The sequence below is a fragment of the Leptosomus discolor genome, chromosome 11 (assembly GCF_034619465.1).
Source record: "Leptosomus discolor isolate bLepDis1 chromosome 11, bLepDis1.hap2, whole genome shotgun sequence".
Taxonomy (NCBI): Eukaryota; Metazoa; Chordata; class Aves; order Leptosomiformes; family Leptosomidae; genus Leptosomus; species Leptosomus discolor.
This window is the reverse complement of record NC_141401.1, coordinates 11,555,238-11,570,460: the sequence shown is the minus strand read 5'-3', so window position 1 is coordinate 11,570,460 and position 15,223 is coordinate 11,555,238. Positions and strand designations below refer to the sequence as shown.

General features: G+C 40.3%; 1 protein-coding gene across 1 annotated transcript; it reads left to right on the top strand.

Annotated features, from left to right (window-relative positions):
• Positions 1–300: 300 nt before the first annotated feature.
• Positions 301–14,402, top strand: GATM (glycine amidinotransferase). The gene is made up of 9 exons (XM_086471660.1): positions 301–369; positions 805–1,023; positions 6,557–6,752; positions 7,952–8,142; positions 9,588–9,725; positions 10,017–10,181; positions 12,046–12,109; positions 12,211–12,327; positions 14,290–14,402. The coding sequence occupies exons 1-9, from the start codon at positions 301–303 to the stop codon at positions 14,400–14,402; spliced, it is 1,272 nt and encodes a 423-aa protein (XP_086327786.1).
• Positions 14,403–15,223: the final 821 nt, after the last annotated feature.

The window sequence follows — 15,223 nt, the reverse complement described above, 5'->3', positions numbered from 1 at the left end:
TAAAATATTTTTAGGTGAATCACAAAATCTTCAGGTTGCAGTCTGAAAATCTGAATTCTTAACGTATGAATGATTGGCCTTTTTGGTAAATTTGAACTGATTTTGTCTACTCCAGGTTTAATGAAGATATGAATACTGGGTGAATATTCATGGCGTGGCGGGCGGGGGGCGTGGCGGGCCGCCATAAAGGCGGCGGGACGGGCGCGGGGCGCGGTGGCCGTGCCGGGGGGCGGGCGCGGAGGGGTGCCGAGCCGAGCCGAGCCGAGCCGAGCCGTGCCGTGCCGTGCCGTGCCGGCAGTGATGCTGCGAGTGCGGTGCTTGCGCGGGGGCAGCCGCGGAGCCGAGGCGGCGCATTACATCGGCTCGCGGGTCGGTGCCGCGCGGGGCCGCCGCCGGGCGGGGGGCTGGGGGGCGGGCGGACCCCGCCGGGAGGGTCCTGCGCGCCTCCTCCGCACTAGCGGAGCGGCGGCGAGGGGCGCGGGGCGGCTGCGGGCGTCTCGGGCCGGGGGTCCCCCGCGCCTCCTCCCGGCGCGGCAGCGCAGAGCCCGGTGCCCCGGGGCGCCGCCGCCGGCGCCGTGCTGCGGCGTCCCGCCCTTCCCGGCCGTGTTGGAGAGGCGGGTTGTCCGCTCGGCGTCCCGCGGGCGGTGAATGAACCCGGGCGGCTGTAACCAGCGGTGCGTGGCTGTTAACGGCCCAAGGCGTGTACGTGCTTTGGGGTTACGGCGTAAGGCACCCGTGGGCTGACCCACTGCTTTTTGCCTTTTGTGAGGGAAACGTAACTTTCATTCTTGTCTTCATTTTAAGCTTGGAAGAGCCTTTACAGGGTGGGTGCAGCGATCTTTCCAGAGCACCCAGGCAGCCACGGCCTCCCAGAACACCTGTGCTGCCGATGACAACAAGGCCACTAGCCCTGGGCCTAAGGACTGTCCCGTTTGCTCATACAACGAATGGGACCCGCTGGAAGAGGTCATTGTGGGAAGAGCTGAAAATGCTTGTGTCCCGCCTTTTTCTGTGGAGGTTAAGGTAAACAATAATAAAAAAAATCCTGTACGTAGGAAATAACGCAGCTTTTATATATACAATTTGCTTGTGCTTTGCAGTGAACAAGTGTGGTGTTTACTCTTAAGGCTGCTTCTTTCGAAGTAGTCGTTTACATCTGTGGAACTACAGCATAGCCATGTTGGTGGGGGATGTGCTTTTTCTTTCTACTTAAAACTGAATTACCTGTTTTAACAGAAGTCAATAGTAGAGGGAATCTCTAATATGTGCAGTCTGCTCTAGTAATATAGCCCTGATGCTACTGAAGTACATGCTCTAGCTTTTGAAATGGTAGGACTGATAAAAGTTTAATTGGGCTCAAAACCAAGTAGGTTATCACTTGAAAAAAAGGTGTAGTTTTCTACTTAATAGGCTTGGAAAGACTGAGTTCTATACCTGGAGACTAGCAGGACCATTCTGTTTAAATAGCTCTTAAACAGCTCACTGCAACTCTATGTGCTACAGTAAGTATTGTATGGAAACACATACTCCTCTGTCTTTCAGGGGTTTTCTGTGCTTAAAACTACAATAGCAATATAAATAAATCCACATTTCTTCGTTTTCTGAAATTTTGTGTTTTAGAACAGGAACACTCAAACCATGGGCTTGCTCTAGGTTTTTATTGGGTGTTTTACCTGGACTTTAAAGTTGCTAAGTATGTGTTGTTACCTGCATTTGTGAGGGTGATTTTCAATTGTTCTCTTCCAGTGTCACAGTACAGTACTACCCCCCAAGGCAGCATGTAGTCCATGGCTATCACAGCAAAATGAGCTGGCACACTGCTTCTGCTGAAGAGATCTTAGTAAAATTTTAAAGGCTATCTTGCGGAAGTTAACCAGAAGACCTCAGTTAAAACAAGAAAGGGAATTCTTCTGATTTGATATTGAGGAAATGGCAAACAGATCCTGAAAATATGTTTAATGTGCTGGAAATGGTAGTTTGGGATGTACTTGTGGAGAAGACTTCTCTTCCCCTAGTACCTTTTATGTTTCTATACTTCCCTTCAGCATCTGGGCTATGATTCTAGGCAAAAGTGGTTGGAGGAGTGTGAATGAATTACTGCAGTTTGGTAGTTCTAATCCCCAGATAGAAGAGTAATCATTTGATTTACATTGGGACATTTGAGATGGTATCTTGGCCCCACTGAATGCAACTTTACCACTGACTTCATTATGACTGGTATTTACTCCTTGAAATCTGAGCCTTAGTTACCAACCTGTGGAATCCTGTTTCAGACTCTCCAAAGATATTCTAGCAGCTTCAGAAAAAGAAGTGAATGGCAACTGGCATTTCTAATGTACAAGTGTATGTATGTGTGTTTACGTACTTAAAACTGCCATAATGAATGTACAGAAAAAGTAAGTAAAAAACCCCACATGTCTAACTTCTTACATTGTAACATTAAGTGAGGCAAAACTGTTCTCAAGTGGTGACCAAGGGCTGACTTCAATGTTGGAAAAAATTCTTTCAGATGTCTACCTTTCTGAAGTGTGACGTGCTATACAGCTAGCCTGGTTCTACTGCTTATTAAGCCATAACTAATCAAATTGGGTCAGAACTTCACTTGCTGTTACATACAGTATCAAAAGCTCAGTGAGGAATGTCATATAGCATTACCTCTGCAATTCAAATACCTATAGCTGGGGGTTAAAGAAGCTTTATGTTTGCTTTATGTAAACTGCCAAGTCTAAAGGATACTTTGGCCACAACAGGTAATAGTAATAGAGTGTGCCAGCTGAGGTGTGATTTCTTCTAGTTTTCTCTGCTTTTGTCTTAAATTTTACTGTACAAACTGCAACAGTAACTTTACCTGGGGGTGTTGCTGAATAACTCAAAAAGTAATCCAATTCCTACTTTGCCAGTACTGAAAGATGTTAATAGATTCAGTTATTGCTCAAATCTGTGTGGCTGAAAGGTAAGGTGTGTGTGTTGCTCCAGTGTAATACAACAGCCAGAAATCCCTGTTACTGTCCCTGTAAGTAGCAATGCCTTCTGCCAAGTATGAATGAGGGTCATTGGTTATAAAAACCACAGTTTTAAACTAGCAATTTTGAATTGTAGAAGGAAAAATCTTGAAAAAAACACATCTTGAATTATAACACTTTGGTAAATACTTCCTTTGAGGTACTTCTAAGTTGTGTTTTAAGATTGTGCGCATGTTTATTTACAAAATGCAGATGTGCAGGAAGTATGGCTGCATTCAGCACTCTTGTAATTTGAGACATGGTTTTGGTATACACAAGTCTTTTTGCTGTGATGTGGGCATGCTATGCTTGGTGTAAGGAGGAAGAAAGGAATTGAATAGGGAGCCCTACATATCTGGTGAATATTAATGAGATGGTACTATTGCAGATCCTTTTGGGACCTTGAAATGGGTTATGTAGAGGTAAATACACTATTGGGGAAACATGGGAAATCTTAACTAGGAGGTTAAGACTACATTAATTAGGAAGATGCCCTTTTTTGAATTGGTGCTTTGGTCAAAAATATTACAGTTCAGATGTATTACTCGGAAGCAGCTGACAGTCGAACAGTTGAGCTTTATAGCTTTGTACTCTGCAATGTTTTTCAGTATATTTTGTGAATAATAACGCATTTTTGGTAAAGAGGTGTTATTACCACAGATCATTATATCTTGAGTGAGAAGGTGTGGGGGGGTGGTGTTTACCACAGAATTAGGCAAAAAGCATTTTGATGTTTCAGTGTACTAAATTTAATAACTTATTACTGGCTTTAAGGTACATCTCGAGACCATTAACATTTATAATTTTAATTGTTTTCCACCACAAATGTTTAAAATATATAGCAACTATACAGAGTAATTCTGCTGTTTCTTAAATACAATCTTTTCCTTACAGCACACTCCTAAATTTCTTTCTGAAAAGAAAGTTTTTCTTAAATGCTCTTACGGTTTCTCAGGTTCTCTCAGACAGTAAGTTATAAAGTGCATTGAGGAGATTATTTAAAGCTCTTTTCTGTGTCCTGGCCATGGTACTTTTTGAACAGACTGAAATGAGTTATATGTATATGATCAAAGGGGCCTGAAATCTCAGCCCTGAATTGGTGTGAAAGAGATGTCAGAGCCATATATCCTTTTCCCAGTTATTCAGAAGGTAGGGAGTATGAGTGGTGTTATGGTGTTAGCCCTTATTCTGTTGAACTTTAAGATTATGCTATGGTGTTAGTGCAACACAAGTGTTATTTCTCAGATTTGAAAAAGAGCGGTACTAGAGGACACGTGGTGAAGAGGGGAGCTGCAGCTCTTAGGAATTAGTGATATTCAAATATGTCATGGGTGGCTCTGAAAATATCTAGCTTTACTCCTTAGGACAAATTTGTCTCATTAGCAGAACAGGTTTCCATAGGAATGCTAGGCACTTCATATGATCTGCATGTGACTTCTGAACAGCTGGCAAGCCTGAGGTGATCAAATTATGCAAGACCTCACTTAGAGAAAGAGAATAAAATCTGTCGGGAAGGATGGGAGGGAGCTTCAGTACTGGAGGAGCAGGATGGCTGTGCTGAGACCTTTGCTTGCGCTCTCTATATAAATGTTAATGATGTCTAAAAAGTTGAATTTTCTCTTCCTTCTGTCTTACCTCTCTAGCATAAGGGCAAATATCCAGAAATAGCAGAGAACAGAGTGGATAGCCTGGATTGTTGCAGAGATCAGGCATGCTTTCAGATGATGCCTGCTCAGGGCTCACCAACAACCTGATCCAGCTAAAGATGTCCCTGCTCACTGCAGGGGGGTTGGACTAGATGGCCTTTGGGGGTCCCTTCCAGCCCAATGCATTCTATGATTCTATGACAAAACTAGCACGAAAGGAATATCATTGCGTTGTTTTTGTACCGAACGTTGCTTTCTGGAAGGTAGTCAGGACATAACCTTATGTTTGGAAGAACAAGTTCTCCTGCATCCTATTGCTGTCACTTGTGCTGATGGACTCAGTTTGGTAGCAGGAAGCCTGACCACTTGCTCACCTGCTCCTGATCCTTTCTGCTGTCATTCCAGAAGAGCTCCATATGCACTCATTCCTCTGTCATGTAGTGTTAGCAGAGACCCATCAAAACTGCTGGTTTCACAGCTTCTAAATCTGAATGAAGATACACTGAACTGAAGCAGCATAATTTGTTTTGTTTATATCTCTGGATTTCTTAACCATGTGTACTAGGACATTATTTTGAATTAGTTTTTAATTTGAGAAGACTCACAGGATTTCAGGAGCAGGGGATGTAGGCCTGTAAATTTTGTACTTGCTTTAATCCAACCCCGACAGGTGAATTCAGTATTTCTTGCATTTTCTAGACTGCTGCTGTACCTGAACTATGGCCCCTTCTAGCCAACAAGGCATGTTACCTGTACTTGGGGATGGCTTTAGGATTCCTGATGTCACCACTGTGACAGTACCGAAGTGAGGTTGTAACAAGGTGACTACAGATGTATGCATTTTGGAGATGAGCTCCAGGTCGTTTTTGTTTAAAAACATATCTGCTAGCCTTATGAAATAGCAGAGTCTATAGTGTTTGCTGTGTTTGGTGTGTTTGTACAGGTCTAGTGTAATAAGGACAAAATCTTTCATGGCTGCTTGGCAATACTAGCCACTAAATACTAACTGAAGTGTAACATAGTCTCTTGGGTTTCATCTGATTTGATAAATAATGAGACTTTGTAGGGCTTTGGCTAAAGAGGGGAAGAGACTTCTAGAAATGTTTATTACATTATTTATAATAGTATTTCCATCAGTAGAAACAAGTAATACAAGCTACTGATCCACCTATATCCAAAAATATGAGGAAATGAAATATCCTGAAAATCCCATCTAAAAGTCAAACTAAACTTGCAAGTGGGAATGAAATGTGTATTTACTCCTCCCCGTCCCAGAATGCCTTTCCCTTTTGTCCTACTGTTCCTCAGAGGACTTCTTCTGGGGCATCATGCCACATGTACAGTCTGTTAGCAGTACCAAAGCTGTCTGCTAGTTCAGTGAGCCTGCTTAGCACATACAGCTGAAACTTAACTTTGTGGCTGTATGTATTTGTGAAGACATCAGCCATTCACAACTAGCCTAACACCTGCACTTGTATGAGTTTAATGACTGGACGCATGCACATCATAAAACATCTGAGTGAAACCTTGCCATTGGTGTGTATAAATAGAAGTAGTAAAGACAAAAAATAAATACAGGGTGCTATGAGGATGGGGATTCTCAACCAGGAATAATTGAGCATTTATCTGAAGCATTAATGCTTCTCCCTTTTTTTTTTCCTCCTCTCCTGCCCCTTTATTTTAGAAGAATCGGCATGATATTTCTTAGCAACTCTTCAAAATATTGCAGGAATTAAATATAAGGCATACTACAACATGTTAGGGTATTAACACATACAAAAAAAAGGGAAGTCAGTGAAAGAAAAACAAGAAACTTTAAACATTAAGAATTTTGTCTTGGGCATCTATTTCAGTCTACGAAAAAACCTGATGCTTATTCTTTGTAACTTACCTATCCTTTTGTTGTAGGCCAACACATATGAAAAGTATTGGGGATTTTATCAGAAATTTGGAGGCCAGAGCTTCCCCAAAGACCATTTAAAAAAAGCTATTGCTGAAATTGAAGAGATGTGCAATATTTTGAAAAGAGAAGGTGTAATTGTCAAGAGGCCTGATCCAATTGACTGGTCTGTGAAGTATAAAACACCTGATTTTGAGTCTACAGGTAAATATTCTTCCATTGTTGAAGGCCTTGTCTGTTTAGCTCTTGTCTCAGATCTTTTGGATGTCATCTAGTCAGTCTACCTTCTTGGTTGGAGCAGGATTATTGCCAGTACTAGATGAGGTCAGTGATGGCTTTGTGTGGCTATGACTTGGAAAATCTCCGGGATGGAGATTCTGCCATCTGATTTACTGACCTGTTTCAGTGCTGCATTGATTTCCTAATGAAAGATATTTTCCTAATATTGAACTTGAACTTCCCACACCAGCATTTGTGGCCAGATTCCCTTGCTATGTTGTTACTGCCACTACTAAGAAGCGTTCATCTGTTGTGTTTAATGACCCCGAAAATAGCTGTAGGCTGTAACTGCTTTGTCCCTTACGTGCCATGTGAAATAAGGTGAGGCCCCTCCACCTCTCCCAGGTCATGTGCTGTAAGGTCCCCCTGACTGTCTCGATAGCCCTTTTTTGGATCCTTGAGTTGGATCCATCTTGAACTATGGAGGCCCAAACTGGAAACAGTTTTCCAGGAGGATCCTCACTAGTGTCAAGGAAATCTGAATGTCTGTATCTGCTGGCCACATTCCTCTTTGTGTAGCACAATATGGCTTTGGTTATTTGCAGTGAGAGCACAGTGGCTCATACTCAGCTTTGCACCAAGCGTACTCTCCAGGCTCCTTTCATGTCGAATGTGTTCTTCAGTTGTTCTAGTGGAATTCAAATTCATTAGGGAACAGATAATATTAATGAAAAATCTATTGAGACTAGTTACTAGTTACAGCACTAGTTCTGTGTTCCATCAAATTTCTCTTCTATGCTGTACTTTCTAAAAGGATGGCCTGTAAAGAAATGGGGTCCACTTGGAAAAACTGCTCCCCGTCATCACCTTTCAAAGTTATCTGAGTAATTCATAAGCATTTGTCTTGTTAATTTCTGTTAACCAAATTATGAGATGGAGGCTTGTGGATTGTGGATGTCTTTCACCTAGCTGTGAACTTGTTATGACTGAGGCTTTGTAGCAAAAGTTGCATGTATTTTGAAGAAAAAATGTCCCTTTGAAAACTTCTTGAAGAATGGAAGGACCTCAGATTGTGCACTCATTTCCTGACTTTGCTAGAGATGGTTTTTGCCATTCTTTTGGATAGAAGTGAAAGAGCTGAGAAGCGTATTTGTCTCATAGGTTAGTGGCCTTTTTCCTTGCAGGTATGTATGCTGCTATGCCAAGAGACATCCTGTTGGTGGTGGGAAATGAAATTATTGAAGCACCTATGGCTTGGCGTGCTCGGTTCTTTGAGTACAGAGCGTATAGACGAATAATCAAAGATTATTTCAACTGTGGTGCTAAGTGGACAACTGCCCCCAAACCCACAATGGCAGATGAACTCTATGATCAGGTATTGTTCTCATCTTGCTTCAGAACTTCTGTTCTGGTTATGCAGAATTTTGTTGATAGTTTCAACCTGATTATCTAGGCTTTGCAAAATTGAGGGAGTGGGTGGAGGGGAATGGCACAAAACAACTCTGTAAATTTGTGTTTTTTCTAGTGTATGCAAATATTCTGTAGCCTTTCCAGCTGAAACTGTGTGTGCAATTAGGGAATAAGAAACAGGAAGCTCTGTCTATTGAATTCAAGTCTGCTTTGAATTGTTTTGATTACTGGCTGTAACTTAGCATTACTAAAGAGGAAGGAATGCTAGGAAGACATCACAAGTATTACTTGAAAGAATTAAGATTCCCTGAGAATGTCTGTATGTTCTGAGTGTATCAGGAAAATGAGAAATAATGTGTTTTGTCACAGAAAAAAGATCGTATAATAATTGTTTTGCATGATGATTAGTATTTTGTGGAGGATCTAGACTGTAGGTATTTACCTTCCAAATATTTAAGTGAATTATTTCCTTAATTTTTTTCTTTTGTAATAATTTTGACTCAGACAATTTTGGTAGTTTTCTATAGACCTCCAAATGGATTAGGAAGTTGGTCAAAGCATTTGCAGTAAGTGCAATAAAACTGGTCGTGGAACGATTATAACTTTCTGTGAACAGTCTCATCTTATGATGCAAAGAAGTCTTTGTTAAACAAAACTGCCTTAGTTGACTGAGGCTTTGTAGCAAAAGTTGCATGTATTTTGAGGAAAAAATGTCTCTTTGAAAACTTCCTGAAGAATGTAGGGACCTCAAATTATGCACCGATTTCTTGACTTTGCTAAAGATGAGTTTTGCCATTCTTTTGGATAGAAGTAATGGGAAAATATTAGAAAACTTCCAGAGCCTGTTCTAAAGCATAGAAACTGCCTATCCAGTATTTTTTTGTGCTGTTTTTTACACTTGATTTGTTCTTAATTGCATTGCTTCATTCTAAAATCTATTTAAATTCCTGAATATCTGCTTTCTAGTTTGAGGTGTACTGCTCCATTCTAAAATGTGGAGAAAGTAGGGAGTCTACTTTGTTAGGAAATAGCCTGCATACCAGTATTTCTGTCGCTATGCAGTGGTTTGTTGGATGGATAGTTAAACTCCACTGGTAATGAATACCATTGATCCAGAAGCCAGAATGTCATAGAGACCGTGGCTCTGAAGAGCAATTAACTTCTAGTATAACAATTGTTTCTTATCACCTATTTTTGAATGTACTTAAAACATTTTACTTAAACTTCCATGTTTATGCTTTCTTTTTTTTTTATTCTAGTAACAAGTAAAACAAACCACCTCCAAGGAACATAATAGCTATCAATATAAACATACTTTCTTCATTTCAAAATATTCTTCAGTAGCAAATAGTTTGAAGACTTTCCCTCACCATCTCCAACTTAAACTGTTCCTTCTTTTTCTGTAACTAGGATTATCCAATCCGCTCTGTTGAAGACAGGCATAAACTGGCTGCTCAGGGAAAATTTGTAACTACTGAATTTGAGCCATGCTTTGATGCTGCTGACTTCATTAGAGCTGGAAGAGATATCTTTGTACAAAGAAGCCAGGTAACCAAAGGTTTCTTCCAGCAATTTTGGTATCTATCTTAATGATTGATACTTGTATTTATGTCTTTTTAAACTCCTGAACAGCATTAAAATAAGGGTGTTGACAAAAGAAGTTGCTATTTGTAGAATGTCTGATATACAGGGCGAGACTGTCTTATAGCAAAGGCGTTCTAAGGCACAAACTTCTATTATTTTGGCTTTAAATATTTATTTAAATAAAACTTTAGACAAACTAAGCTTGGATGCAGTTTATATTCTAGCCTAGTGAAACTTACTTTGTCCTGTTTTCAGGTTACAAATTACATGGGCATTGAATGGATGAGGCGACATCTTGCACCAGACTATAGAGTGCATATAATATCCTTTAAGGATCCGAACCCTATGCACATTGATGCCACTTTTAATATCATTGGACCTGGTCTTGTGCTCTCTAACCCAGACCGTCCCTGCCGTCAGGTAAGAGTGTAGCAAAGGGGGAAGTGTTTTGTGTTTAGAAGTTACTCAGATGGATTAGGTCCCTGCTGGATAATTGCTAATCCACAAATTTATTTTGTATACACTTGAATAACATTAAATTATTGAATGTAAATAGCATTTGGACAGTTGTTCAGGAACTTAGAGAAATATTTGCATCTTGACTCTAGAACTTTCTCAGCAGTGCAATGATCATTGTTCTTCCTCAGTTTTCTGCTACTGCACTTTGTGCTTTCTTATTGTGAGGCTAGGTGGATGTGTTGTGTTTTTCTTCCTATGTACATAGTTTAAATATGATGGAAGTGATATATTTTGTAATAATGCAGTATCAAAGTATGCACATAGGATATGCCACTTCTCTGAACACTTCCACTACTTAAATATATTAATTGTATCCAAGGAGAAATCGAGGGTTTTCTGCTGCTCAGATGAATAATCCCCCTTTTTATTCTTATGTCAGAAGTGTCTCCTTGAGTATTAACTGTACCAATGGCAGAGGGCTGGTAGTTGCTCAGGCATTCAGTTTTGAATACTTTCTGAAGAGTAGGAAAGAGGAGGGACATGGTTCAGTGTGTAAAACCACCTGCTTCACTCTGGGGAAAAAAAGCTAATATTGCTAAACAGTGCAATTGGATCAGAAAAGCCTTCCAGAGAGTAAAAGCTCATCTCTGTTACAGACATGTTACCTGTACTGTCAGTGTTTGAGGGTTTTTGTGAGGATCCCCATGATTTCAGCAGCCGTACAACCATATGGGAATAGCTGAGCCAATACTGAATCAGTGAGATAGAGCTGGGTGCAGTAGAGATTATGGAACCATGAGCACAGCATAGCTCTTAGAAGCAATATTAGTCTCGTCTCAGCAAGTGGCTTCAATGCAAATGGTCCCATTGAATTACTGCCTCTTGTAATATCCATTATGAGAATATAATTTTTAAAACAATCATAGTCTTTTCCTCCCCTTTTCGCTTCCCTTGCTTTTCATAATCTTACTTGCAAGAGCACGCTTTTGGTCTCCTTGTGTTAAACCCATGTGTTCGGACCTTCTTCATAGAAAACTGCTGTCCGTGGAGGTAGCAAAGCTCGATGCTGATCTGGCAGTTCTGGATGACCGGGAAATGGCGGGGGGAGGTGTGGGCGAAAGGGAGCTTTTCTTTGGCAGGCCAGGCTGGTTATTGAGTATTCGGAGTCGGAGCACCACCTCGTGGTGACACTTGAATAAAGAGCTCTTCCAAGTATTCAGGCAACGAAGTTGAAAAGTCAATTGTCCTTGGCCAAATTGTCTTTCTCTTATTTTTAGCTTAATTGTGTAATTCTTAGAGGCACAAGTTATTCCCTAGGATGCCTTTATTTTGTTCCCTTTGTTAAATAAACTGCATGTTAAGTTTCCTTTGAAGCATGATGCAAACATAATTTTATGTGGTATTTTTGGTGGTTTTGTTTCTCTAAATGGCAGTGTAATTCATATCAATGGCTCTTACAGCCATATGGGAAGAAATAATACCAAAAAGAAATAATGTAGTAGTTTTGTGCTGCTACCAATATCTTTATTTCACAGGCTCCAAACTACATGTGTTACTTTTGTCTTTAACATATCTTAGCATACCTAGCATATATAAGAACAGTAGAAGCAAATGGTAGTGGTAGGCAAAGTTTGAAAAAGCTTTCAAAAATGCTTGTATGAAAATGGATTTGTAGATGGAACTTGAATGAGGACAAAAAGTAGTGAACAGAGGGAAGGGGATGTCATGTATATTGAAGCAGCCTGGGAAAATGTGGCATAGGTTGGAGGACATAATGTGATACTTTAAGAACCCTGTTAAGAATCTAATTAAGTTGCTCTTCCAGATTGAGCTTTTCAAGAAAGCAGGCTGGACCGTGATTCGCCCCCCAGCGCCACTCATCCCAGATGGTATAGTCACTCTTTCTTTTCTGATAATCCCAAAAGCATTCTTAAGATCATTAATATGGGGCAACATTGCTACAGTAGAAGGTTCATTCTCATGTGTTTAGATCACCCACTGTGGATGTCTTCTAAATGGCTCTCCATGAATGTCCTAATGCTGGATGAGAAACGTGTGATGGTGGATGCCAATGAGACATCAATTCAGAAGATGTTTGAAAATCTGGGTATGTCCTAACATATTTCAACATATACTTAAACCATAATTATCATGGTACCAGCTATGTGCATCAGGATGAATGGAGGTTTCACTTAAAGTAGCCAAAGCAGCCAGCATTGGAAAAGGTACTCAAACAGTTGGATTAGCAAGTAAGAATCGTTCAGTGATTTCTCTCCTGAATACTTCAGCCATATGAATATGGGCTTCTTACATCTTGTGTCCCCTACAGCTTGCAGCAAATAAAGGTGTGAGTAGCAGTTAAACTTACTGCTAGCATGCTTTTGAATGAGCTTTTTTAATGTAAAACTGTTCAGTTTGGAGGTCAAAAATCTGTCTTGGAGATGTTGAGCATGCATATTGTTGAGTGATTTAGAGCTGACTATCCCTCATTGCCAAAATGCTGACAGAGTTTTCTAGTTTCAAACTCATTGTAGTTTAAGACCACTTTACCCAGGTATTTCATCTCATTTATGGAGAATCTCAGTCCTGTGAGCTGTAACCTCATGATAGGGTGGAATTCCTTTAGCTATGCAGTGGCAGGAGAACTGCAATTAAATATGAGATCTAAAAGTCTTATTATGCACAGCTTGCTGCAGAGACAGACAATATACACTTGAAAATCTGAACTCATGCAGTTAATCCAACTGCTTCCATCATGCTGGGAGGGAAAGATGTAGGTAGATCTACTTGTGGCTCATAGTTGTTTAGTAGGAGGGTGTCCAGATTGCTTGGTGCTACAGCCATCTGACTGTTGCTGCAGGATAAATACATGGTGATGCAAAAGTTGACAAGGTAGGAAGAAGACTGGTGGGTAGATGAGAAGCCAAGGGAAGTGAGGGCTCACTGTATTGTAGAGTAAAAGATAATACTCCGTGGTAGCAGAAGACTCCTTTAAAGGGAGAAAACTGATGGGAAGGAGAGAATGATCCAAAGGTGGAAGATAGCAACTGTGAACCTAGAAGAAGCATTGGTGCCATGGATGTGAGTGCATTTATTGAAGCTTCTCTCAAATCTGAGATGACTGCAGGTGAGAACCATGCAGTTTAATGCTTTAATCTGCTTTTAAAGACTGGCTGTACAACCTTTAGTGAATCACTTAGCTTTTCAGTCTCAGTTTGTTTTAATTCTCTGCATGACCAAGGAGCTGAGAGTTTATAAATGCTGGAAAGTACTTTAAAATGAGGCTATTAATGCTAATCATGACATATCTTTCACACTTGAACTTCACAGTCTGTGTGAGTTCTAAATAAACTCCTGTAGTCAGCAAGTTCCTAGGACTGAGATGGGTCTATTGGGAACAAAACTATTGCTGACGTAGATGGTGGATTCTGCCGAGCTCCTGAAAGTAGCAAGAAGCAAAAAGGCAAACTTCGTAACAGAAACGTCTTCTGATCAGAGTCCGTCTGTCAGGACTTTCTATAAGCTGAGCCACAGCTGAAACATCAGAGCTGAAAAGAAGTGGGAGGAGGCTTAGCCTAGGTAGTAAGTATGACAGGCTCTTTCTCCTTTCAGAGAAAGAGGGACTCAGAGCTCTGTACTTTGAATGCTTCTTTTCTTGACAGGCACTTGAAAGAGCACATTCAGTGTCTGAACCATAAATGCTCACACAGATTTGTGTAAATGTGCCCTGGTCCTATATTGTAGCAGAATTTCACCTAATTGGTCACATACCGCAAAAGCTGAATTTTTCTTTTTATTACTGGCACATCATAACACATCAAACACCGGCTGTGCCCCAGGCACTGTGTATTCCTGGGGGTATCGCTGGAATAAGCAAGCCAGCTATGTTCCTGGTTTGTTCTCTTCCTAGAATTTGGGAAAATAAATTCTTAACAAATAAGTAGGAAATACTTTCTGTGCTTGCATCTAGCCATATGATCTGATAAAGCATTATCTAATATACTGATCAAAGCTTACCACATGAATTTGAGATTTTAATTTTAAAGTATGCAATGTATGTTTCTTGCAGGCATTTCTACAATTAAAGTGAATATTCGCCACGCCAATTCATTGGGAGGTGGTTTCCATTGCTGGACATGTGATATCCGCCGCCGTGGTACCCTGCAATCTTATTTTGACTAGTTATGAGTCAGATAGGTAGCAATGGTTCAGCTTCTAAAATAAGCATAGAAAATTAAGAAATTAATTTCACTTTTGTTAAAACGACTGCATGAGCTCTGGTGCTTGATCAGTGGTGTCTACAGTGGTCTGGTAAATGATTTATTCTTACATACTCCTCACTTTCAGCAGTATGATTGAAACTACTTCTGTCAGCAATACAGGTTTTATGGCTGGCTTTTTGAAGGACATCCTTCATTTATGAAGCCTTTTCACGTTGGCTTTGAATGTAAAAGTTTGACAAGATAGCTAAAAGGTCTTGCTAGAATAGCTTGGCCACTAATGTTGGGCGTCTACCTCTGTCTAGTTACTCTGTCAAATAGGCAGCTTGAACTGTTAAACTTGAGTAAACTTTTCTTATTTCTTTAATCAGTCTGTTCTAATATATCTGTGTTTAATGAAGTTAAAATAGATGCAACTGTACACATCTCTTATGGAACCAAGTAATTTTATAATGTTTTTCATGTTGAGCCATACAGCTCTTTACAGAGAATTTCCAGTATGATCAGCTTTTAAAACATGTTCACTTACTTGCCACGTCCTACATTTTATTCTGATGCATGTTGTGCATCTGAATACTTTTTTATATTGCTTTTTGTATTGCTGAGATTGATTTTTATTTAACTTTTTACTGTATAAATGATAGCTAATATTCTGCTTGTACAGGTTTCACTCTGAATTGTTTACATAACTTAAAAGCACAAAACAAAACCACCACCAACTCCTCTCTAACTCTAAACCTCTGACATCTTACAATCCCTTTTTCCTCCAACGGTAGCAGATAC

What these genes read in the sequence shown, in the direction of transcription:
- GATM (XM_086471660.1), top strand. Translation starts at nt 301, where the DNA reads ATGCTGCGAGTGCGGTGCTTGCGCGGGGGCAGCCGCGGAGCCGAGGCG. An exon ending in ACCTGATTTTGAGTCTACAG is followed by an intron (nt 6,753 to 7,951) that starts GTAAATATTCTT and finishes TTTTCCTTGCAG; the next exon opens with GTATGTATGCTGCTATGCCA. An exon ending in CAGACCGTCCCTGCCGTCAG is followed by an intron (nt 10,182 to 12,045) that starts GTAAGAGTGTAG and finishes TTGCTCTTCCAG; the next exon opens with ATTGAGCTTTTCAAGAAAGC.